The following is a 25,101-nucleotide window of genomic DNA, read 5'->3' on the forward strand; positions in this document are numbered from 1 at the left end:
GCATCAATTGAGATATATCCACTGATTGTGTAATGCGGTTTATAACCTGTTGGGCCTGAAGGCTAGTTATTTCATGTACGTTCATATAACTGAGCTCTCTCAGTTTCAAACTGACATCACTGACACTTATTAGAAGGAAAGTATGGTCAAATTTATATTGGTTGGAAAAAAAGAAAATAATGGTCTCTGATACACTAGTTAATCTGAGCCCCATGAGAAATGATTTGAATGAATAGTTTCTACTTACATATCAAATACGTGATACAAATAATCAATATGGCATCTAGATCTACAGTAACTCCTACGTAGATCTATAGGCCTACTAATGAAAAAGTAAACAACTTGTGAAAAAAAAATGTAAGATTAACTAGTAAAGTGGCCTTAATTACAAGGAAAACAATCACTATATTCGCAATTTTCATGATGTAAACTTTCCTGTGAAAAATAACTCATGGAGTATGATACTCACTGATATGAACTAATTGAAATTGATATAAAGCTGTTGATTTGGTGGTCTAGCTCATAAACCTATGGATGCAACTACACCAACATACGTACGTGAACAGCATTGTTCATCTCATGTAGATGTCGACTTACTCTACTAGTATTCCGTCGCGACAATGTATTGAACGGAAGCGAGGAAGAAACTGCAGGTTTTAGGTCAGAATTCACGAACTATTAAAAGCTGTATAAATCATGTCATCCTTCTAGTAATCTCTGTCAAGGATTTCTTATATTGGTCACAGCAAAGTTTGTACTAATTACATATCATATCCCAAAGATCAAGGTACAGTGTATATCTTATGATTAACATGATGACTGAACCATGCCTTTGTATTACAGTGAAAGTGTCTATATCTCCTTGCTGTGGAACATTGGCAATCATCTGACCTCATAGGATGAGAGGTAAATATCATCAAGATGTAAGAATGTTGATCTCAATTTGTGTTCCCTTCTTTGTTTAATAAACGTATTGCTCACTTTTCATTGTGTTGATGGTCAGTGGCGTCGATTTGTTTTAACGATAGGGGGAGGGGCAACAGGGGCAAAACTTGGAATATATTTGTTATTGAGTGGAGAGACGGAGCTAGGGAAAAAAGTGTGGGAAGGGGGTACTTCCCTCACACTCTAGCTTAGGAAGATTTTGCAGTATAGACTAAAATTGAGCAATCTGGTACACACATTTTAGTGAAATTATGGATCTTTGCCTATCATGATGTACGTAATAAGAAAATAAATTTTATCCTAAAACGTGGACGACTGAATCACAGTATCTCAGCTCTTATTAGGTTAAGGGAAGGTCCGAATGTGATACCTCTTTTGACATAACAGCCCTTTTGCAATTTTAAAACTGAAATATAATCACCTGAGGCACACTTTTTTGTTGTTGTTGGGAGGGGGATATATCCTCCCACTTGAGGAAACTTTTGAATTTGTTGGAACTGAAGTGAAAGATCTGGTGAACACTTTTTGTAGAAATATTCCGAAATTTGTCTATCCTAAAGTGAATCAATGAATTCTATTGAGAGGGACCAAGCGAGGGAGGGGGTGGTATGATGTATCCCCCTCTTACATGAGGGAGTTTTTACATTTCAGAATTTAAATTCAGCAAATAAGCCGGTTCACATTTTTTTGTGTGTGAAATAAATCGACAGCTAGGTAAAAAAGCAACAAAAAGGTTCCAAATCTTGACAATCATTAGACCCTGAACAACGTCGCTCTCCGTGGTCCTGCTCTCTTTTCAATACCTCTCTCATTTAAAGTCACACTCCCACAAGATTTTTGAAATCATCTCATGTTTCCCGTGCTATTCATAAAGTCGAGAATCATGGGGAAAATGCCATTTTATTCATGCATGTCCCGATTTCTGCAATAGCCTTCCTATTGACTTAAAAGCTTTTATGACTTGAGACTCTTTCCCCCAAAGAAGAGTAATCTTAATACTGTATGTTAATTTTGCTCTGTCGCATATTGAGCACTCTACAAAGTGGATTGGTGTAATATAATCTATATACTATCATTGTTGTAGTAATTATTGCCATCACTGTTATTGATTTATAATAGTCAGGACAGTTGGAGGTCAAACTGTGGTGGCTGAAACTTACACAATTTTCGTTCTTTTTGTTGCAGATCACTGTCTGATGGCCAGAACAAAAATATATCATCTAAGGCCTGAGACCTGATCATCACCATGGCAAAGCGTCATACAATCATAGACCCAACCCAACCTTCAATGGCCAAGGAATGTAAACTGCCCCCACAAACTAACTGGAAAATGTGTATTCTTTGCCAAGCAGACACAGATGAACCTTTGCAGTGCCCACTTCGATCTAAAATGAAACCGATTGGTGCTGGCTATGCATCCTTGACGGAGGATCTCATCCAGTTTAAAGGACTCCGCCACATGCCAATGGACCTCAACTTGAACAGACTGGATGATGGCGATGGTGTAGAAGCTACTTTGATGAGACACAGTGCTCAGTGGCACAAAAAGTGTCGCTTAAAATTTAACAAAAAAATGTTTCTTCAGCAGAGCAAAGCAGAATCAGCTTCAAAACAACAATCTTGTACCAGTACTCCAACAGTGCGCACACGATCAGCTGCAGCCCAAATGATTCTACAGTCGACCGAACCTATCTGTTTCTTTTGTAGTAAGCCAGCTGGCAATGCTGGCTTGCACCATGCAGCTACAACAGAAATTGACAAAAACGTTCGGAAATGTGCCATTGAATTGGGGGATGCTGAACTTCTTGCCAAGCTGTCTGCGGGAGACATGGTTGCCATAGAAGCGAAATATCATCGCAATTGTCTTCGTGCATTATACAACAAAGTCAGACCTGCCGCCCCCAAGGATGAGGATGCAGATCGACTGCATGGTATAGCCTTTGCTGAGTTGGTGGTATTTACGGAAGACACTCTTGAAGATGGGGACAATGCTCCAGTATTCAGACTCTCGGACTTGGCCAACCTATACAAGACGAGATTAGAGCAGCTTGGTGCCACTGTGAGCAACCGAGTACACACAACTAGACTGAAGGACAGACTCCTTTCTGCGCTTCCTGATCTGAGAGCCCATCCTCATGGCAGAGAAACACTTCTTTTGTTTGAGAGAGACATAGGTCCAGCGCTCAAGAAGGCCTGTGAATGTGACAATGATGCCATACACCTTGCAAGAGCTGCACAGGTAGTCCGTAGGGAAATGTTTGAGACCAAGTTTACCTTTGACGGTACATTCAAATCTGATTGTCAAAAAGATTCTGTGTCACCTTCCCTCATTGCTCTTGTGAACATGATCCTCGATGGGGCCAACATCAAGCACCAGACTCAGTTCAGCAGCCCGAGCACCACAACTGCTGCTCTTACAATATCACAGCTGCTGGTGTTCAACAGTGTTAAGCATGGACGGAATGCCGAATCGATGTCAATTCGCCATGGCCGCGAGAGAGAAACCCCACTCCCGCTCTACTTGTCCCTCAAGATAAACTCTGTGACTAGGAGTCGAAGCCTGATTGACACATTGTTCAACCTTGGGCTGTGTGTGTCCTATGGTAGATTACTACAGTTGACAGCAGACATTGCCAATGGTGTCTGCAAGCGCTTTGACATGGAAGAAGTTGTATGCCCACCCAAGCTGCGAAAGCGACTCTTCACTACTGGGGCTGTTGATAATATTGACCATAACCCTACCTCTGCAACAGCCAAGGATTCTTTCCATGGTACAAGTATATCCCTTATGCAGCATCCATCGCACACAAATGATGGCCTCGACCGTGGTGTAGTGGTGATTGGGCAAGACGTAGCTTCTGCCAAGTCTATAACTCCTCTGCCGTTAGAGTACACAAGTGTACCACCTGCTGCCACGAAGACACACCACTTCACTGCACCTCCAATTCAAGGTCCTGCAAAACCTCCTGACCTCATGGCTGTTGACGCTGCAGTGCAAGAAGAGTATAGATGGCTGAGGACTGTGGAGACAGCTCTAGAGAAGCAATCCATAGATGAATGGGTATCATGGTCTGCCTACCATGCTTCTTTCCAAAAAGCATTGATCCCACCTGCTGCAATCAATGCACTTTTGCCTCTGTTTGTAGACAGCGCTCATTCTGTTGCAATGATAAAGCATTCAATGACCATTGTCAAAGCAGCAATTCAGCACCTGAACCCTGGACAAGTTCCTGTTCTTGCTGCAGATCAGCCACTCTTCGCCCTTGCCAAGGAAATTCAGTGGACCTGGCCAGCCACACATGGGGAGGATCACTTTGTGATCATGTTTGGCGGTCTTCATATCGAGATGGGTGTGTTAAAGGTATGTTCTGTGACATAAAGTAGCAGCTGAGTACATATTAAGATATTCTGGTACTCATGCAGTAGTTATACCACAATTTTCATCAATGAAAGTGAAATAGCATGCGTAGTTTTACATTCCATTGTGTCAGGAAGGGCACTTATAATGCAATTTTAACATCATCATAGCTGTGTCATTTTTTTTTTGTCATTTCTTTTTCCAGCTGCTTGGTGACTGGCTTGAAGATAGTGGTTGGACGAATGCCCTGGTACAAGCCAACATTGCCAGCTCTGGGACAGCAGATTCCTTTATCCGAGCCAGTCATGTTATCAAGACCCGCCATGCACACCAAGTCACAGCTGCGACTCTCCACATACTACTCCAGCAGGCGTACAGCAAAGACTGCACACAAGACAGTGCCAACAACACTCAGCCAGATGAAGAGGTCTTTGAGGAGTGGTGCAGAAGGCGGGCAAAGGCCAGTGTGCATTTTGACTACTGGCTTAAGACCCTGTCATTGGAGATTCTCTTGCTGGTGTACATCCGATCACTTCGTGAAGGGAACTTTGAGCTCTATATGCAATCCCTGACGGAGATTATGCCCTGGATGTTTGCCTTAGATCACACGAACTATTCCAGGTGGCTTTCTGTGCACATCCGTGATATGATGAACCTCGTAGACAAGCACCCAGATGTCCTGGCAGAATTCAAGGCTGGGAAGTTTGTGGTACACAAGACCACCAACAAGTTTTCTGCCATGGCAATTGACCAATGTCACGAACAGAACAATGCTGTGATCAAAGGATGTGGTGGTGCTATTGGACTAACAGGAAACCCTGGGGCACTCAGACGCTGGATGGTGGCAGGTCCTGAAGTGGCAAGGATCACTGCAGAATTTGAAGAGCAGACGACAATTAAAGGAGATGAGAGTGCTCATGACACTGAGAATTTTCACCATGACCAGAATCCTGGAGTGCAGGCGGCCTTCATGAAGGATATCAGAGCACTTACAGCAGTGTTTCAAGAGATGGAGAACCCATTCCTAGAGGACACTCAAGATCTGTTGGTTCTTGACACGAGAGACATTATGGAATCTTCAGTTTCAGAAACTGTGAAAGAGATCGAATCTCTTGGTCATGAGCAGTACACAAAGTTTGTTGAAGAAAGGCTTGAACTTTGCACGACGCCAGTGACAGACACGCTGAAGAAGAACAAGTTGCCACTCTTCAGTCGGCCACATGCAAGGACACAATCAAAGCAGCAGATGCAGCTTGCAGCAGTGAAGAGTGATTGCAATCTCTTTTCAAGGTTATACATCTCATGTCAGTCCAGGGATGGGGACCTTGACCAGTTCTTCCGCCACGAGAACCACGCAGCCCCACCGTCGTTATCAACGGGAGGAAAAATGCACCTTGGGGCAAAAGCAGATTTACTGCATTGCTTAACATCGGACCTCGCTGAGACCAAGTGTGCACCTACGGTTGATGCTACAGTTGTTGATGGTGCAGCTGTTGTGCAAATGCTCAATCCCTCACCAGCAAAGACGTTTAAAGACTATGCGAGCACCGTCTTTGGAGCATACATTTCCAGTCAACTGACGAAGGTGAAAAGGCTGGACATCGTTTGGGATGTGTATATTCCTAACAGCCTGAAAAGCACAACGAGAGAAAAGAGGGGAAGGGGCACTAGAAGGAGAGTGCTTCCCTCTACTGCCATGCCAAAGAACTGGAAGGGTTTCCTTCGTGTAGACGAGAACAAAACTGAACTCTTCAGCTTACTCGCACGAGAGGCAGTTGGTCTTCCAGTGGCTGATGGCAAGAAGATCTACGCTACATGTGGAAGTGGGGTTCTCTGCTCCCCTACTGATTCCGATTTGACCAGCCTCGCCCCATGTTCACACGAGGAGGCAGACACACGCATGCTTGTACATGTGGCAGATGCCGTACATAAGGGACTCAAGAAGCTGACAATACGCACTGTGGACACCGATGTTGTGGTGCTAGCGGTAAGTTCTTTCAATGACATTACTCCTGATGAACTATGGGTAGCTTTTGGTGCTGGATCCAGCTTTAGTTACATACCCGTACATGAACTGGTTGCCTCCATGAATCCAAGACAATGTGCTACTCTCCCCATATTCCATGCTCTCACCGGGTGTGACACAGTGTCTTCTTTTGTTGGCAGAGGGAAGAAGACTGCATGGGAGACATGGAAAGTTTTCCCAGAGGTGACAGATGCTTTTGAGGAACTCTTATGTATGCCATGTGATGTCAGTGGAGAGTCCATGTCACTGCTTGAGCGCTTTGTTGTGCTGATTTATGACCGCACCAGCAACCTATTGGAAGTAAACGATGCCAGGAAGCATCTCTTCGCACAGAAGTCGAGGGCTCTGAATAACATTCCCCCAACGCAGGCTGCACTTCGGCAGCACATCAAACGCGCATGTCTGCAAGCAAACTGCTGGAACCAGACTCTGATCCTGAATCCTGACCTACCAAGCCCATCTGAATGGGGCTGGACAAGGCACACCTCTGGATGGCAGCCTCTTTGGACAACTCTGCCAGAGGCATCAAAATCTTGCCACGAACTGATCCACTGCAACTGCAAGAAAGGATGTACAGGCCGCTGCAAGTGTACCAAGGCTGCACTCAAGTGCACTGAATTATGTGCATGTTCAGGGGACTGTTAGATGCAAGCAGACACCTAGACATTTAACCATCAATATGGACGATACCTTTGTGTGTGTGTCTGCTAATACTCCACATTTGCCTGAGGTCATGAACATCTCCATGGGCATGTGTAAGTGTAAAGACCTTGATCAATGAAAATTGGACAATTGCACAAATCATCTTAAGGCACAATTTCATATAATCTCTTCTGGATAACACAATAACCTGATTGTAACCCGATGCTACTTACAGTAGATTTCATTTCTGGAGTTACTGGCCTCTCACACGAGTTTGACACCTGCATATACTACGAATTGCAACTCGGTACGTGAGATTTGCAGACGCATCAATAATAACATAAATTAAGGGTAATAACATGAATTAAGTCAAGAACAGTTGCACTTAGGCCTACCATTGAACATTAATCCAGTAAGCCAAACATTATTATTTGCATATTAAATTTTTAAGGTCATTGACCTTGCATTTCCCTCAGATGCCAAAAGTGGGATACATTCATTCAATTCATTCATTCATACATGAGGACAGTACACGGTGTTTCATGGAATTAATACTTAGACACATTTACTGTAGTAGGTGATTGTGTGGTCAACCATCAACTTTCCATCAAATATCGATTTCCAAATTTTGAGGTCACTGACTTCTCATGGCCTCCAGAGGTCAAAGGTTAGAACTATTTAATCATTGCAGATGCTCGGTGAGATATGTAGCAAGTTCAACTGTGGCACAAATGAATGTTGAGTACATCTTGCAAGTAAATTGCTACCCATAACATCATGATCACAGGCCCTATATATCAAAATGAATATTGTTGTATTTTGAGGTCACTGACCTTTCGTGATACTCAGAGGTCAAAGGTGAAAACTTGTAAATAATTCCAAATGCTCTGTGGAATATGAAACCAATTCAATTTTAGCACAAATTAATGTTTAGTACATCATTCGGCAGTTTATTGTTACCCATGACAACAAATATCAATATTTTGACATTTTGAGGTCATTGACCTTTCGTGGTCCTCAGAGGTCAAAGGTAGGACCTGTTGGTAGTTACCAATGCTTTGTGGAATATGAAGACAATCCATTGTAACAGAATAATCTCGTTTAGTACATCAAAACTGTGTTTTTCACTATCCAAAGACGTCAAACATCAATATTCTGATATTAAAAGTTCATTGACCTCTGGAGGTCATCAGAGGTCAAATCAGACTTACCTCCCGATCTTAAATTGAATCTTATGACATGTACTACAACTGGTGAAAGTTTCATGCTTTAGTCAAATTTTGCACAATTAGTCGGCTTATCTGCTCTACTACTCTGGTGCCCCATCTCTATATTTTGTTGACGCAACAGGAATTAAAATAAGAAAATTGAGGGGGGGGGGGGAGGGTCTCGCCAGTCTTTGATGTTGTAAAGGCTACTCCCCTTTAAGTAAATCTGGAAATTTTGACATTTGTCGTCGACGTGTTATGACATTAGTGGTTAATCCGATTTTGACATTTGTCGTCGACGTGTTATGACATTAGTGGTTAATCCGATTTTGACACTTGCCGTCGACGTGTTATGACATTGGTGGTCATTATGACATTTGTTGCCGACGTGTTATGACATTAGTGGTCGTTTTGACATTTGTCGTCCGACGTGTTATGACATTAGTGGTTGTTATGACATTTGTCGTCGACGTGTTATGACATTAGTGGTTGTTTTGACATTAGTTGTCGATTTTGACAATTAGTGGGCTCTATAACCCCATTCATGCAACTCGGTATGAACCAGAGAACTTCCTCAGGCCCGAAATATTAGTTTTAACATCAAAAGAACTGAAGCAGGCAAAGAAAAAAAAAAATATGAAGTGAATTGTACAACGAAACCTCCCTCCCACAATAGCACTGCTGCACATGCAAACTTATTTGCTGGTTGTTGTTGTTGTTTTTAAATAATATTCGTTTATATCCAAATGAAATCAGTTTTGTTATTTCGAACGTTCTGCCAGTATAATTTCGGAATACAACAACGGCCCCAAAATGGTTAGTTTTCTTACTCTGAAGGTTTGTTATTCCGAAACAATAACGATGATAGATGATAGATTCCTTTCTGAAGTTTCGTTAATCGGAAAATGATTAAGAAAAAAATGTTTCTTAATCTCCGAACGAAATCAGTTTTGTTTATTTTGAACATTCATCTGTAGTACCGACCTTTGGTGTTGTTGTTTTTGATTACAAACCTTCGAAGTACTCAGTAATGGATCGTTTCATTTTATGATTAAACAAACCTTCGGAATAATGACCATCATTACATTTTTGTATGATATCTCTTTGATGTCACGGCCAAACTACCGCAGTATACCCAGAAAGGACAGTGCAACAATGTCCCGAGAGTTCTCGATTGCTTCTCGCGCATCTGCATGCAATAGGCCTACCATGTGGTCCGAGCAGACGGCGAGAAAGCAAAAACACTACGGGTATAGTTAGTACACGGCGCGCGTTGTTGCGATGCAGAGACGGCTAATTATTGCAACAATGAAACAGGGAAGGCCTAAAAGAAATCGGAACCTTCACCATCGGCATGTACTTCACTTTCATTTATTATTTAGGAACTGCCGCCAACAAAAGGTATAGAGTTTCTGCATCGTTTCTGTGAGAATATGCCCCTCACAACGTTCATTACATCTCCGTGAAAATGTTGCATTTAGTGGCATATTAGCGGCGATTTATCTGTGATTGTATTGAGCATTAGCGAAGGCTTCCGCGCTTCGCGTACCCACCCCCAGAACAGCGCGAATAACTGCCAACAAGCGTGAAGAAATTCCTGGCGAGAACCCTGATGGTGTAGATTTAATTGGAAATATCTCATGTCCCTAACTTCTAACCTTTATGTGTTTTATATGGCAATATGCCTTGGTTCTTAAGAACAGGTGTGCAAAATAATGCGCGCTTTAGATATTTCCTTTTAGCACCATGCCAATTTCAGTGAAGGCATGACTGACGTTATGTAACTGACGTTACGCTTACATTTGCCATAGGGTTTACACAGGCAAAATCATGATTGGGAATAGTTTTGTGATATCTTATAATTCTGACCTTTCAGAGTGATTTGTTTGATATGGAATCATACCTTGGTTCATAATACAAATATACATATGAAATGAAACAAAGTCTATTTTCTTTGTGTTCTATGAAAACTTAAAGGTAAACATGTCAGTAACTGACGTTACACATACTTTTGCTATGAGGTTTACAGAGAACTATTAAATTTGTTACAGGTTATTATATTGCTGCAGTATACCAGTAACAATCCCAGGCATTTACTTAGCAACAAATTAAAACAAAATCTAAAGGTCCACACAAATTGGGTGGGGCCAAGCTCCAAGCCAAGCCAAGCTCCCCCGCCCTAGCACAGTTGAGCAAAACTAATGTAAATACTCCAGAGGATATTTCTTGACATTTGTCTTAAGATTGAATGCTTATTCAACAGTTATGATTACATAGAGCCATTTAGATTCAGCAGTTCCAAGTATAAATATTGACATTTAACTAAGGTTTTTTTTTTTTTTTTTTTTTTTTTTTTTTTAATGAACAGGAAAGTTTCTATGTAGAGTGCCCCACCCAAAATATCCTGTAGACACAAAACACATATTTTTGTGTGTGAAGTATCACATGGGGAAAAAACACATACAAATATCAACTCATAAATATGCATATTATGTATGAAATCTACTGTGATTTATCTTCTTTTCTTTATGTTACTCCTCCTTCAAGGCATTGTTAGGGCCACAAATAAAAATTTGATCTCCATAATCAATTGATTTGTAAATGAATAGTGTTACACTTTTAATTTTTTTTTCTGTGAAGAAGAAACAATGTGCTTTTTTGGTCAAAAGGGCATTATTGGTTTATTCCTTGCTTGAAGTCATAATTGTTTTTCTTTTCCTTTTCATTGGTATATCAAGGCTTGCAAATACATCCCAGATACCAAGAAACAGGACTTTGCAACGAAAGAATTCTAAGGTCAATATAAACAAATGTTCCTTTTCATAATTATCATGTATTACAAAATGTCCCTGTATGAATGAATTAAAGTAATCAACAAATCTGAACATTTTTTTTTAACCCTAGAATCACCTCTTACTTTGAGCAACATCAGAGTTAAATGTTGAGCAACATCAGTGTTAAGTTTCAAAGAGTAATGACAGTACATGCCTTATGTACACAATGTACCATAATACAAGATGTGCCATATTAACTAAACCAGACATTAAAGTGCAAGCGAAGAAATATATCTGTTTGTGCATTTGCCTTGAGGTATAAACTTCACTAAGCTTCCAGAAAAAAAGAAAAATGCTAGTAAAATCAATCATTGGTAAAGATTCTAAAACTGTTAGTATACAGCTGTACATAAACTTTTTAATAGAAAAAGGTGGTTACCATGCAACCACATCATTGATTAGGCCTACAAACTTTGGTAGCTTTATCATCCCGTAGGACTGTGAATGTACTGTAATTTGAGTGCATATATTGCATGTGGTAAACCTAAACTTCCAGATGATTGTGCTGAACCGAAAATCAAAAGCTCAAACCAAGAAAAAAATGATTAATAATAAATAAATAAATCAATTAATAAAAAAAAAAAAAATGTATCAATGGACATACCATGGTGATGACATAATTCCCTATCAAAGGGATTGCTGCTCTTTGTTGATAACCTTTGATTTGTCAGATGTGTTGAAATGGCCTAGAGTTAAAAAAAAAAATTGCCTCAGTTATAATTACTGTCATGGTAACTGACATTACATACTGGTATATGACGTTTCGGTAACTGACGTTACACATTTTGAAGTGTTCATTTTGACTCTCCAGTATGCCAAGTATCCTTATTTCTGGTATTGAAAGGAAGGGATATGGGCATACATTAGAAATCCCAAGTTACATCATACAGCTCACTTTCTTTGATGAATAAAGTTAAAAAGTTCCTTGTTTTTGGTAACTGACGTTACATCCATCATTGTCAAACTAATTAAAAGTTTTTCTCAAATTCTTTAAAGCAACCAGCTTTTTTTTCCTGTCATGGGGTAAAAGACTTCTTTGGTTACTGCATACATATAAAAGATTGCTGTTTAGAGTACTAGTAAAGTGGATATACAGAGAGTAAGTTATGTGACGATACACTCTTTCTTACTATTGAGTTATATAGGCATATTTTGGCAGCCATTTTGAAAATCAAAAGGGCTGCTTTTATTGAAAAACATAATGATTCTTAAAACTTCAACTCAAGTATTGTCTGAAAATGTATGGTGTTTGAAACAAATATCATTTTGAATTTTTGGCACCTGTGTCCTATATACCGTGGAATTGCCCTGAGTGCGGTTAGTTTTTCGCTAGCTCCACGTCTTGGTGTGGGGATATCACCTTGAAGATACCTCTTGCAATAATTTTTTGGTCACAGCAAACGTTTTAGGCGTGGCTTCGTATGCAAAAATCCATAGTAACTTCGCGCGAAGGCACTCATGCATATGTAAATTCAATACGCATCGCCGTCTACCACATGGCCTCTGCTGCGTATATAATGCAGTGTGTGGATCGTGTGTGCATGCAGCACAAGAAATGCAGCGAGCTACCTGTGTGTGTGTGCGTGTGTGCTGCCGCCGGCCAATAAGTGGCAGCTGCAGGAAACTGAGCTGTCGCTTGCGATAGCTCTTCAACACACATCACACATAGCACTCTGTACATTTGGATACAGTCACACTCAAAAATCATGTGCGTCGTGGCTAATCAGTTTGAAAACAGAGAACATCTAGCTCTAGACTCAAGACTCTAGACTCTACTTAAGTTCTATCTAGTATTAGTATACATGTGGAGTCTTCTTCTTCTTCTTCTTCACTATAAGTACAGGCCACCGTCGGGTGTATTTTCGTACTGTTGTGCTGTGCAGGCATATAGTTCTACAGTGTCTGGATTAAGAAAAATCTACATGGAACTACACTTATGTGCGGTTTAAAAAACAGGCATCCATGTCTTAACAGAGCTGGGTCTTGACAGAGAGGTACAGGAGACAGCGGCCTGGGGTAATGAGTTCCAAAGCCTGGTTGCATCTGGGAAGAATTAAGCTTCTTTGGAGTACTTGTGTTCTTGCAAATGGTACTTTGAGTTTCTGGTCGTGGCCCCTGTTTGAATGAGGTAGCGATGGGGTCAGAACTGATGCGGGAATGGATATCATGGAGTTCCTAATGCAGAACATCATTGCAACCTTTGCCTGTGCTCTCCTTTCTTGCAAGGATGGCCATTGAAGTTTTTGAAGCATGGCGGTGACACTGCTTGTTCTGTGATGGTCATTGCAGACAAAGCGTGCATACCTTCTCTGGATCATTTCCAGTTTCACGATGTTTGCCTGGGTGAAGGGATCCCAGATTATGCTTTGATTATGACTTGTTTGGTCATTCATGCACATAAGAATAGTGGTAGAGGTTGTACTAGTAGCTTGTACATTTCACGCGAGCTGCTTGCACCTGCTCTCGACAGTCGACTACATTTTCTTTGAACCATGCTTGCCACGCCGGCTGCCCTGGCTGACAATCGCGATGTTCAGCGATCCGCTCCCTTGATCCCCGCAATGTACCGGTGGGGCTACACACTACAGGCTACGCCTGTGATCCGCAGGGTTACTACAGTAGGTAGGTACGTAGGGCGCTCCAGCTACTGCGAATCAAATGTCACAATTAGGGGGAGTGGCTCCTGCGCTGGTTACGCGTTTTAGCTCACTGCTGACAACTGTGCGCTCATTAACCGGTCGCTGGAGGTGGGCCGCACACTCATGCAGCTTCTCAGCGCTAATTGCAAACATGATTTGGATCGTGTTTCGCTCGTTTTCAGCGAGAAAAAGTGGTAATTTATTGGCGTGATTTCAAAGCTTAATTTCTCAAGATAGGAACATATCATCGTGATCATTATCATTTCATCATGAAATTTGAAATAGATCTATGTCTTAGAACTCTTACTAATGTGGTAAACGGGACAATGCGCTATTGTTGCGTCAGTGCGTTAGGGCGCGTTGTGACCATGCCAATGACGCAGCTGTGTGCGGTTGGCATCGTTGGCATGGGCACAACGCAACTTTTATTTTTATGAGAATACAAAAAGACACAGAGACGCAGATTCAATTCATTTTTATATCTACTCCAGAGACATTTGGACGTACTTTTTGTGACAGCATCTCGGTACATATTTTGTATATTTGTTACAAGCACTAGATAGCTGCGGGAACCCGGAGCTTAACGTAATCATTATATCGACAGACTGGTGAGTAAAACCCTTTCGATATAATATTATTATGATTCTTCTTCTTCTTCTCCTTTTTCTTCTTCTACTACTACTTCTTTACCAAGTCAAACTGGAATTGCTGTTAAATGTGAATTATTGTATGAAATCAAAATATTGAGTTAATGATATATGAAATTTGTATTGATTGCAAAGTGAGAGACTGGTTGAAATTATTTCATTTGTGAAATAGTCACTGTTATAAATAATTGTAAAGTTTGACAATTATTTATGTTTGTTTACCCTTTATAGGGGCTGTTTTGTTTCCCTAATAAAATCTATGCAACGTCAACTGGAGACTGTCAGCGTCATCATTAACCCGGCTTACAACAAATGGTGTCAGGAGTGGGATCTGATGACAGCCTGACGGAGTGATCTACTTTATCTAGTAGAGGAGCCGAGGAACCCTGAGGGATGACAGCCTCGAGTCTGACGGGAGATTACGTTCCGAGGAGTCAGAAGTCAACGCTACTTCTTCGCCGAGTCGACTGATTGACTGCATGAGAATCGACGTGTACGGAAGTAAGAACTGTGCCATGGACTTTGTCGACTATTTATTTTGATTACGCCATCGTATGATACTGCCAGTATTTAAGTACGTGTAATATTTTAGATCATTTCGGCTGTTTTTGATTTAGTGTCAATGTACCGTACTGCTTATCATATATTTATGGTTGCCAAGGCACGTTCTGGTATATTTTTGTGAATAACGTATATCCATAGCACTGCAGTTGTGTGTTCTCTATAACAAGTAGGAAATCATGAGTCAAGGCGAAGGTGACACTAGTTCTGCTAATGTGGAGATGATGGCTCAAGTTTTTAAGAGAGCCATGGGTTTCGGGGGTATTCTGCCACCTGGTCGATTGGCAAAATTCAAGGGGAACCCACAAAGAAACGGTGATATCTCTCTCAATGAATGGCTAGAGGAATTCGATGACGCCACGAGTGGTTTGGGCTTAAGTGAAGGGGAGAAAGCGAAAGTATTCGTTGATCATTTGACTGGCGCGGCAAAAGAGGAGATCGCATGTCTGCCGGAAAGCGCAAAAGGGAAAATCAAGGAGATGAAAGAGGCTCTGCGGTTGTGTTTCGGCCATCATGAAAGCTCACACTCCCTCAGTACTATCTTCCATAGTCGCCAACAACAGGAAGCGGAAACGTTGGCAGATTTCAGTCGCGCACTCAAGAAGCTGTACTCGAAGATGGAAAACGCAGCGGTAACGCAGGAAGAATCAGTTGCGCTCAAACAGTTGAGAGATAAATCTCTCTGTGAGCAATTCGTTCAAGGAGCAAAAGAGGTGTGGGTGAGGCGAGAACTCCGTCGAATATACCTTGCAAACGAGAGAACGACCTTCGATGACATGAGAAGAGAGGCTCTGCTCCTTTTCCAAGAAAGACAGGAACCGGAAGCCAGACGAGTTCGTGTACGAGAGACAGTCGTCGAGGAATGTGCCGTTTCATCGCTTCCAAAGTTGTTTGATGTGTTAGACCAGCAACGACATCTTATCGAAGAAGTTACCCACATGAGAGATGAAATGTCGGGACTCCGCTCTATGGTACAAGGCTTGAAGTCAAACAGACCAAGACGCAAACCATTGTCTGAGGTGGTCTGTTATAAGTGTAAACAGACTGGCCACTACAAGAGTTCGTGTCCTGAAATGGCAAATCAGTCAGAATCAGGGTCTTCTGCTCCGGGTGCAAGATATACTTCGGGAAACTAGATTTCTCTGTCGTTGCGGGCAAAACGACAGAGAGTGTTGACGCAAGGCCCATGGCAAATATGAACAATGTACATGTTGATACAGGGAACATTGATTTGAGTCGCCAAGATGAACACAGGCCCATTACCTTACAAGAATTGTTGATATCTCCAAGTCCAAGGACAGTGGCGGAGATAGGTGATGTAAGTATTGGTTGCATACTGGACACAGGCGCAGAGGCTTCCCTTATTCCAATGCAGATCTATCAGTCGAGGCTGGAGACGTTAGGACCAATTGGAAAGTTAGAGTCCTCCGTTAAGATTGTTGGCGTGGAAGGACGTGGAATTCCAGTTGAAGGATACGTCAAGGCCCCGGTGAAAGTTGGAGAACATAAAGCCATGGTTGGATTTCTCGTTGTAGATCAACAGATCATAACCGGAACAAGACAGGAAGATTATCCTATTCTATTAGGATGTAACGCTCTTCAAGTACTTCTTGGTAAAGAAGACAGAGATGACGATTTGAGCATAACCATTCAGAGCCTGATGATGCCACGGAAGAATAAAAGGGGGACTCAAAATGGAACAAAAAGGATGGATGTTGTTACTGGAGAAACACTAGAGGTTATTCCTCCCATGTCAATTAGGACCCTGCGATGCTGTCTTCGTAGTAACTCGGAAGTTGAACCGGATAAATTGTGGTTGGTGGGATCTTCGGAACACTGTAAGCATCCATCTCTACAGACTGTCGAAGGATGTGTATCGGGACAACTGCCAATGGACATACTGGTAGTTAACAATGAGGAAAATGAGGTAATACTTGAACCACATACCGTCCTGTCAACTGCAATAGAACTTGATGCAAGAGAAGAGGTAATCACTCGTTCAAACGATGAGACTATTGAAGTAAATGTATCCGAAGTCTTTGTGGAAAATGACATGGAATCACGTGATACTTCAGACCAGAAGAAGTTGTCTTTGAACATGGAAGAGACAAAAATTTGACACCTACACCTGGTGAGGAAAAGAAAAGCCATGCGGGGAAGTTTGCATTTGCTGATGGTTCGACTATAGATTTGCCAGATGGAGTCTGTCTGGATTCATTGAAGTATGATGAAGCATGTATGGTGGCGGAAATGTTGCATAACAATAGAGAAGCTTTTTCTTCTGATGACTATGACTTGGGATACTGCGATCTGATACCGCATGAAATCAAGGTAACCGATGGTAAAAATATCAGACTGCCATATAGGAGAATACATCCTCACCAGACGGAAGAGGTAAAAACCCTCTTACAAGATCTACTGGACAGGAAAATAATTCGCCCATCAGCCAGTCCATATGCTAGCCCGGTCGTGCTAGTACGGAAAAAAACAGGAGCACTCAGATTATGTATTGACTACAGACAACTGAATGCTATCACGATCAAGGACTCATTTCCCCTCCCCAAGATTGAAGAGAGTCTGGAAGCCATGTCAGGAGCCAAGTATTTCACATCCATGGACTTATCACATGGTTACTTTCAGCTGGCAATGAAAGAAGAGTCAATCCCTTTCACAGCTTTCTGTGTCCCATGGGGACTCTACGAGTTTCTATGCCTCCCACAAGGATTGTGCAACAGTCCAGGAACATTCCAACGCGTCATGGAACAGATATTTGGTGACATGAATCTACAACGATTAATCTTGTATTTGGATGATGTTTTGGTGTTCTCCAAGACGCTAGAAGAACATGTTGCCACACTGAATGAAGTATTCCAGCGTTTGATCAAACACGGGCTCAAGCTGAAGGGAAAGAAGTGCAAGTTGCTCCAGTCAGAAGTTGAACATCTTGGCCACATCGTGAGTGCTGACGGCATAGCAGCTAATCCTGACAAAATCGCACGTGTCGAGTTGGCCAACACCAAAGTCAAGTAACGAGCTTAGTTCATTCCTAGGACTTGCTTCGTATTACAGACGATTTGTACCTCGTTTTGCAGAGATAGCAGCACCACTTCATCAGTGTGTGGGGAAACAGACATCTCGACGTAAAATCAACAAAAGACAAGCTCCTGACCTTAATGGTGAGGCACCGCTGGCCACCACTTTTCAATGGACAGATGAAGCCGAACATTCCTTTCAAGCCCTGAAAGACGCGTTGTCTTCCCCACCTGTACTTGTGTACCCAAAGTTCGACAAGGAGTTCTTTGTAGAAGTGGATGCGTCACTCAAAGGACTCGGAGCATGCCTCTTACAATCCGACGAGGAGGGAAAGTTGCATCCAGTCGCATACGCTAGCAGAGGTTTACGCGGAGCAGAACGGAGGTATCCCGACTTTTCAAGCTTCAAGATTGAACTCCTAGCACTGAAGTGGGCAGTGACAGAAAAGTTCAAAGGATATCTTCAATACGCTAAGTGCACAGTCTTGACTGATAACAATCCCTTGGTACACTTACAGACCGCACAACTTGGAGCAACTGAACAGAGATGGGTAGCACAATTAGCACCATTCAATATTCGGATTCAGTACAAACCAGGTCGACTCAACACCTGTGCAGATGCGTTAAGTCGATGTCCAGCGAATGACGATGAAATCAAAGCATCTATTGGAGCTGCAATGAATTGTAGCATCCTTCCCGCTGAACTCCAGATCAATGGACCAGATGATGCACCAACCGAACCCCCATCAACTCCTTCGGCTGTGTTTCCCTCATACACACATGCACAGTTAGCTACTATGCAGAGAGAGGATGAGTGCCTTGGAATTGTTTGGACATGCTGGGAGACTGGTTGGAAACCAGGTGACGCAATACCATCCTCATCCACAGAAGTAAAGGGATGGTTGAAACAGTTCCACAAGTTAACTGCACACCAAGGAGTACTGTATCGCCAAGTGACAGATCAAGATACAGGTCCTTACAGACAGCTACTTATCCCAAAGTGTCTGCGTTCAAAGATGTTGGAACATGCACATGACCAGTGGGGACATCAAGGAGTCAATCGAACCACAGGTATACTCAAGACAAGATGCTTCTGGCCTGCATTACAGCAAGATGTGAAAGCATATGTAAAGAAGTGTTTCTCATGTGCGGTGACGAAAACACCAACCCCAGCGGTTCACACTCCCAGGAGACATCTCATTGCTTTCCAACCAATGGAACTACTTGCCATTGATTTCCTGAAACTAGACCGAGGTAAAGGGGGCTATGAAGATGTACTTGTTATGACAGATGCCTTCACGAAATACGCCCAGGCGGTACCTTGCAGGAATCAGACAGCACCAGTGGTAGCTCGTGTACTTCATGAAACATGGTTCGTGCACTATGGCGTTCCTCTCAGAATACATTCCGACCAAGGAAAGAACTTTGAAAGTTCTTTGATTCGAGAGCTGTGTCATCTGTACAACATTGAAAAGTCACGAACATCCCCATATCATCCTGAAGGAAACGGACAGACAGAACGTTTCAACCGAACATTGTGTACCATGATTAGGTCTCTTGCTCCTTCGGATCGAAGAAAATGGCCTGAACTCATCAGTAACATCGTGTTTCTGTACAACAGTACACCGCATCGAGTTACTGGAATGTCACCATACAAGCTCCTCTTTGGTAGAGAACCATACACCCCCCTGGACCAACTCCTGTCTAATGTAGAACTTACTTGGGATGAAGACTTCGTAGCTCAGCAGGCTAAAGCTATGAAATGTGCCCACGAGTGTGCAAAGAAGCACATTGAACAATCCCAACAAAGGCAGAAAGAGAGGAATAATGTCCAAACAATCAGTAAATCACTGACAGTCGGTTCCAGAGTGTTACTCAAACGGTGCGCCTTTGATGGCCGACACAAACTGGAAGACAAATTCCATCGATCTCCTTTCATAGTAATGGACGTGAATGCACATCAAGACGTGTACGCTATTCGACCCTTACTTGGTGGACCTACAAAATGGGTGAACAGAAAATTACTCATTGAGGATCCAAGAGAAGGACTACCTCAAATTGAAGAGAATGAAGTAATGCCAACATACGAGGGAGATGTCACTGTAGAAGCTTGTGGAGAAGGAAGTAGTGATGATACTTCTGACACTCGTGACCTATGGTACTGGATAACCCAAAATGGAAATGATCAAACCATTCCCTTGCGCAGATCAAATAGATCCACCAAGGGTAAACACAGAAACCCATTCCATCTCCCCAGATCAGTGCAGCCTTCATAAGGAGATCACACAATGTATTCGTGTGCTCTATGTTATGATTGAAGTGGCTGTATGTCCACATTCTCATTTTTTTGTTGGTTATTGTGGGCTATATTTCATGACTGTATATTTTATTTTCTAAGTTAGCAGTCATCGGAGTTAAATTTCAGTTGTGAGATTTTTACATTACACGAGTCGTGTAATGAAAATAGCGGGGAAGGTGGTGGTTATATGAATTACATCATCAATACATGAATGTATTATTCATAACTTGGAATTTCGGATTTGGATTGCAGTCTCACTACCGTCGATGTATACTTTTCATAACTTGGAATTTCGGATTTGGATTGCAGTCTCACTGCCGTCGATGTATACTTTATATGAATTATATCATCAATACATGAATGTATTATTCATAACTTGGAATGTCGGATTTGGATTGCAGTCTCACTGCCGTCGATGTATACTTTATCATTTTTGTTTGTTGGATGTCTGTATAATATGCCGAAGTTTGATGTACACATAAATGTAAACACGGCTGTGGTTGCCATTATACAATAGTTTTTATGAAATTATTTATGATAGGCATGTATATTAGACTCTGTATATTTTGTTTCGATATAAATTCGAATTACTCACACAGACATTGATATATGGTTTTATATACGACGCAGAACATGTTATGTTGTTCTGTTACGGCATGGTTGACGTCATTCTGGGCTTTTACGCATCATTTTCTCTGAGAATCTGTATATAACGATGTGGAACGACTGAGCTTTACATTGAAAGTCGAACTGAAGAAAATTGTAATATATTATTGATGTATTATTCTTTTGGCACGGAACTTATACGACACTTGCGTGTGTTTTGTTTATTCTGACAAATTTGACCTCACTTTTGTACAAAGTATCAAATATGAGTGTTAAGTGTTAATGATTTACTATTAATTTGTAAGAGGTTCCAAAGTTGCAATTTTTGGCAGACTTCTTGTAAGCTGAATTTTGTTGTATTCCCTCGTTTGTTATATTTGGCCGGAAAAGCGGGGAACACACACTTTTCTGGAATATATTATTTTTGCAATCATTCACTGTTCTGCTCTATATGGAATTGCTCTAATGACTTGACATTAAGAGCGAGGAATTTTTTTTTGTTATGTATTATTATGTATGATATGAAAATGATATGACGTGATCGAGATTATAACACATGGGCTGTGTTATATAATCGCGGGGAAGTTTGTGGTAAACGGGACAATGCGCTATTGTTGCGTCAGTGCGTTAGGGCGCGTTGTGACCATGCCAATGACGCAGCTGTGTGCGGTTGGCATCGTTGGCATGGGCACAACGCAACTTTTATTTTTATGAGAATACACAAAGACACAGAGATGCAGATTCAATTCATTTTTATATCTACTCCAGAGACATTTGGACGTACTTTTTGTGACAGCGTCTCGGTACATATTTTGTATATTTGTTACAAGCACTAGATAGCTGCGGGAACCCGGAGCTTAACGTAATCATTATATCGACAGACTGGTGAGTAAAACCCTTTCGATATAGTGTCTAATATTATTATGATTCTTCTTCTTCTTCTCCTTCTCCATTTTCTTCTTCTACTACTACTTCTTTACCAAGTCAAACTGGAATTGCTGTTAAATGTGAATTATTGTATGAAATCAAAATATTGAGTTAATGATATATGAAATTTGTATTGATTGCAAAGTGAGAGACTGGTTGAAATTATTTCATTTGTGAAATAGTCACTGTTATAAATAATTGTAAAGTTTGACAATTATTTATGTTTGTTTACCCTTTATAGGGGCTGTTTTGTTTTCCTAATAAAATCTACGCAACATCAACTGGAGACTGTCAGCGTCATCATTAACCCGGCTTACAACACTAACCAACTGCTAACACAATTCTCTTTCACATGAAATTGATCATAATCGGCTTTTGAAAGCGAATTTCAAAAGTTAGAAAAATACTCCAGACACCCTAACGCTTATAACGTTAGCATTGGTTAGTGTTAGAGGTCTACCAGTTAGAACTTATGCACACATTACACTACATGCACTGCACTTACCGGTACACTGCAGTGCACTGCCACTTGACAGGTAACTTAGACCGAAAACGAAAACTGGAACAGAGTGTAGACAACCTACATGTAGTGCAGTGTCACTAGCGCAGTGAGCATGATCAGCCGAACCTTGACCAAAAGATCAGTCTGTATCTGGTCGTCGGGGATATGTTCTGCGAAGACTGCGTCTGGCTTCACGGATCCCCTCCTACACCAAAAATAACGTATAAGACTCCGCCGGACGGACGGATTTTTCTGTCTAAGCCGAACCGAGCTGAAGACACCAACGCAACGTTTGTTATCTCTTCTGCATGCACTATACTAAACGCCTACGTACTCTCCCCGATCCCATCCCCTCCGGGCCGGGCGGGCGGGATGCGGGATCAGCTGGCGCTACTTTTACGAGGTGCGGCGGCGGCGGCGGTGTAGCGAGCGGCAGATCTACTGAGCCGTGCTGGCGAGTTACTATGGGCAGCGGTTTTTTTTTAAGACGGCACAGATTGGGGCATGGCGCGTGTTAAACCTATGGGAAAAACGTTGGGTTAGAGTTTTTGGTTAGGGTTAGGGTAAGGGTTAGGGTTAGGGTTGGGGTTGGGGTTAGGGTTAGGGTTAGGGTTTGATGGTTAGGGTTAGGATTAGGATTAGGGTTAGGTTTAGGGATAGGGTCCCCAATAGATTTTTAGGGTCCCCTATCTGCGCCGTCTAAAAAATAACACGCGGCCGGCCGGCTGGCCCACTTGCACTTCCAACGTCATACTTCAGTGGGCTGGCCCCGCACTCTGATTACTGGTAGACCACCAAAAAGCGGACGCAGCGAACGTTGCACTAGATAATACTAGTAGTGTACACTTGTACCACCGGTTATTGTACTACCATCGATGCATCCTAGTTGCTTGTCAGACACCATATAGATATCAGTACAAAAATCTAGAATCTATGTAGGTCCTAGCCATAATAATAATAATAGGATCGCAACCAGTTCAGTCAGCTGACGTCAGTGAGCACAATTGCCGAAAAAGCAAGTGATCAGCTAGGAAAATGGCGAGTGCAATACCTTTTGTGAACCCCCTTGACGATGATCTGGATCTGAGTAAGGAGGAAGACGACGAGGAAGTTGGAACTACTGATCTGAGGCAAATTGGGAAAACACCGTCCCAGAGACTTTCTCATTTTTCTGGGCCTGGTAAGGGCAAGGCATAAATTTATAGCGTTGATCAATGACAATGCTAAATAGGCGCTAACGTAGGGCCTACGTTAATAATAATATTAACCGGAGAGCCAAACCTCAAAAAGTCGCTTACTTAACGAGTGAGTTGCACTCTCTCTACAAACTAAGTAGACCATGCTTATTTTCAAGTTTTTATTGTAACAAACAACATTCCACTGGTCTACCTCAAAAAATTTGTTGCGAAAGCCTCCAAATCCAAGATGGCATCCAAGATGGCCGCCATATTTACTGAATTTGTTATTTGCAAGATAGAATTTGATTGAAACATCAGACTTCAACAAATTTGATGTCATATGAAAGAGAATAAAATTATCTACAAGTTGATACCATTTTTGTGGGTTATTGTGATCATTGGATTGAGATTTTAAGGAAAAAACACTCATTTTTTGATATTTTTCTGAAAAAAGGAAAATCATGAAAATGCTTGATTCAGCATAAATCAAAGAAAGACTGAAGGATTATCTTGAAACGTTTCAAGAATTTTGTTTGACATATAATTAATATTTGGAGAAAATTAAGGGACAGTACCATTTTCGGTTCAGGAGTTATAATGTCTCAAACTTGAAAACTCACTACGTAAAAATGGCCACTTTAGTTGTGACCAAGACCTTGTTGGTCATAAAAAAGTCTGCGCGCGCCAAGACTACTACACGCACCACTGGCACTGGCGCTTATAGCAGTGCCAGTGGTGCGTGTATTAGTCTTGGCAAATGCAGACTTTTTCTTTGACAAACAAGGGTTTGTGCCTGCAAACTAACTTTTCATACCAAGTGGTAGCTCAGGTGACGCTGATTGCTACTATTTCAAAGTAGATTGTTCTGAAGCAGATGAGATGAAGCAAAAAATATCTTTCAAATAGAGGTAGAAGCTTGAAACACTAACCTTTCTACAGAAAGTTTAAAACAAAATTTTGATCAATCACTCAAAAAATTCAAGATTGCAGGCCATCAGAGCTGACATAGTGTATTGCGCCAAAGTAAATGTATCATTTTGATTTTGATACAATTTTGTCTGTTTTGCTGTCTATTTATATGGTTTTTATATATCCTGAACATTTTAATGGTATTTCAAACCATCTTAGGTTTTTATGGAGACATTTTTCAGAATACACCATTAATATTTCTCTAAAAAGTAAAAAACAAATAAAATAAAAAATGTTTATGAAAACCATGCAGAAATTAACATCTTTCCCATAGTATAATCAATATTTGGAGAAAATTAGGGGTCAGTATTGTATTTGGTTCAGGAGTTATAATGTCTCAAACTTGAAATCCAATTTTACATAATATATATTTGCACGCATCTGTTCCCAAAGACGTCACAGAGGGTCAAATCTAAGAGTTCCACTCTCTCTATAAACAAGACCATACATAATATTAAGTATACTATGCAATGTTCCATAAGTACACCTCAGTAGATTTGTTGCAAAAATCTCCAAAGTACAGATGCGGTCCAATAGGGCCGCCATTTTTATTGAATGTAACATTTCAAACATAAAATTTGATAGAGACAATGGATTGCAACAAATTTGATGTCATATGAAGGAGAGCAAAACTTCATAAAAGTTGATACCACTTAGCTGTGTATTGTGATAAATTGGGGGGTGTTTGCTTCTCTTTTTTTTTTGAGGGGGGGGGGGGGAGGGAATAC

At 41.4% G+C, this 25,101-nt stretch overlaps 3 protein-coding genes across 3 annotated transcripts in view; 2 read left to right on the forward strand and 1 right to left on the reverse strand.

Moving 5' to 3' along the window:
* LOC140240627 (alpha-N-acetylgalactosaminide alpha-2,6-sialyltransferase 2-like) overlaps nucleotides 1–22,257 on the reverse strand; it is a 141,225-nt gene extending 118,968 nt beyond the window's left edge. The window contains exon 1 of the mRNA XM_072320384.1: nucleotides 22,230–22,257. The gene's annotated coding sequence lies outside the window, so the exon portion shown is untranslated. The remainder of the gene's footprint in view (nucleotides 1–22,229) is intronic.
* Nucleotides 2,192–12,007, forward strand: LOC140243147 (uncharacterized). The gene is made up of 2 exons (XM_072322877.1): nucleotides 2,192–4,177; nucleotides 11,927–12,007. Exons 1-2 carry the CDS (start codon nucleotides 2,192–2,194, stop codon nucleotides 12,005–12,007), a joined length of 2,067 nt encoding a protein of 688 aa, XP_072178978.1.
* Nucleotides 22,258–23,300: 1,043 nt separating the features above from the next.
* The window catches only part of LOC140240637 (6-phosphofructo-2-kinase/fructose-2,6-bisphosphatase-like), a 141,955-nt gene continuing 140,154 nt past the window's right edge, over nucleotides 23,301–25,101 (forward strand). Inside the window, exon 1 of the mRNA XM_072320393.1 lies at nucleotides 23,301–23,406. The gene's annotated coding sequence lies outside the window, so the exon portion shown is untranslated. The remainder of the gene's footprint in view (nucleotides 23,407–25,101) is intronic.

Source organism: Diadema setosum, chromosome 2 (genome assembly GCF_964275005.1).
Source record: "Diadema setosum chromosome 2, eeDiaSeto1, whole genome shotgun sequence".
Taxonomy (NCBI): Eukaryota; Metazoa; Echinodermata; class Echinoidea; order Diadematoida; family Diadematidae; genus Diadema; species Diadema setosum.

Coding starts and splice junctions, on each gene's coding strand:
- LOC140243147 (XM_072322877.1), top strand. CDS start 2,192: ATGGCAAAGCGTCATACAATCATAGACCCAACCCAACCTTCAATGGCC. Junction 4,178..11,926: donor TGAACCCTGGACAAGTTCCT/GTTCTTGCTGCA, acceptor TGATGAATAAAG/TTAAAAAGTTCCTTGTTTTT.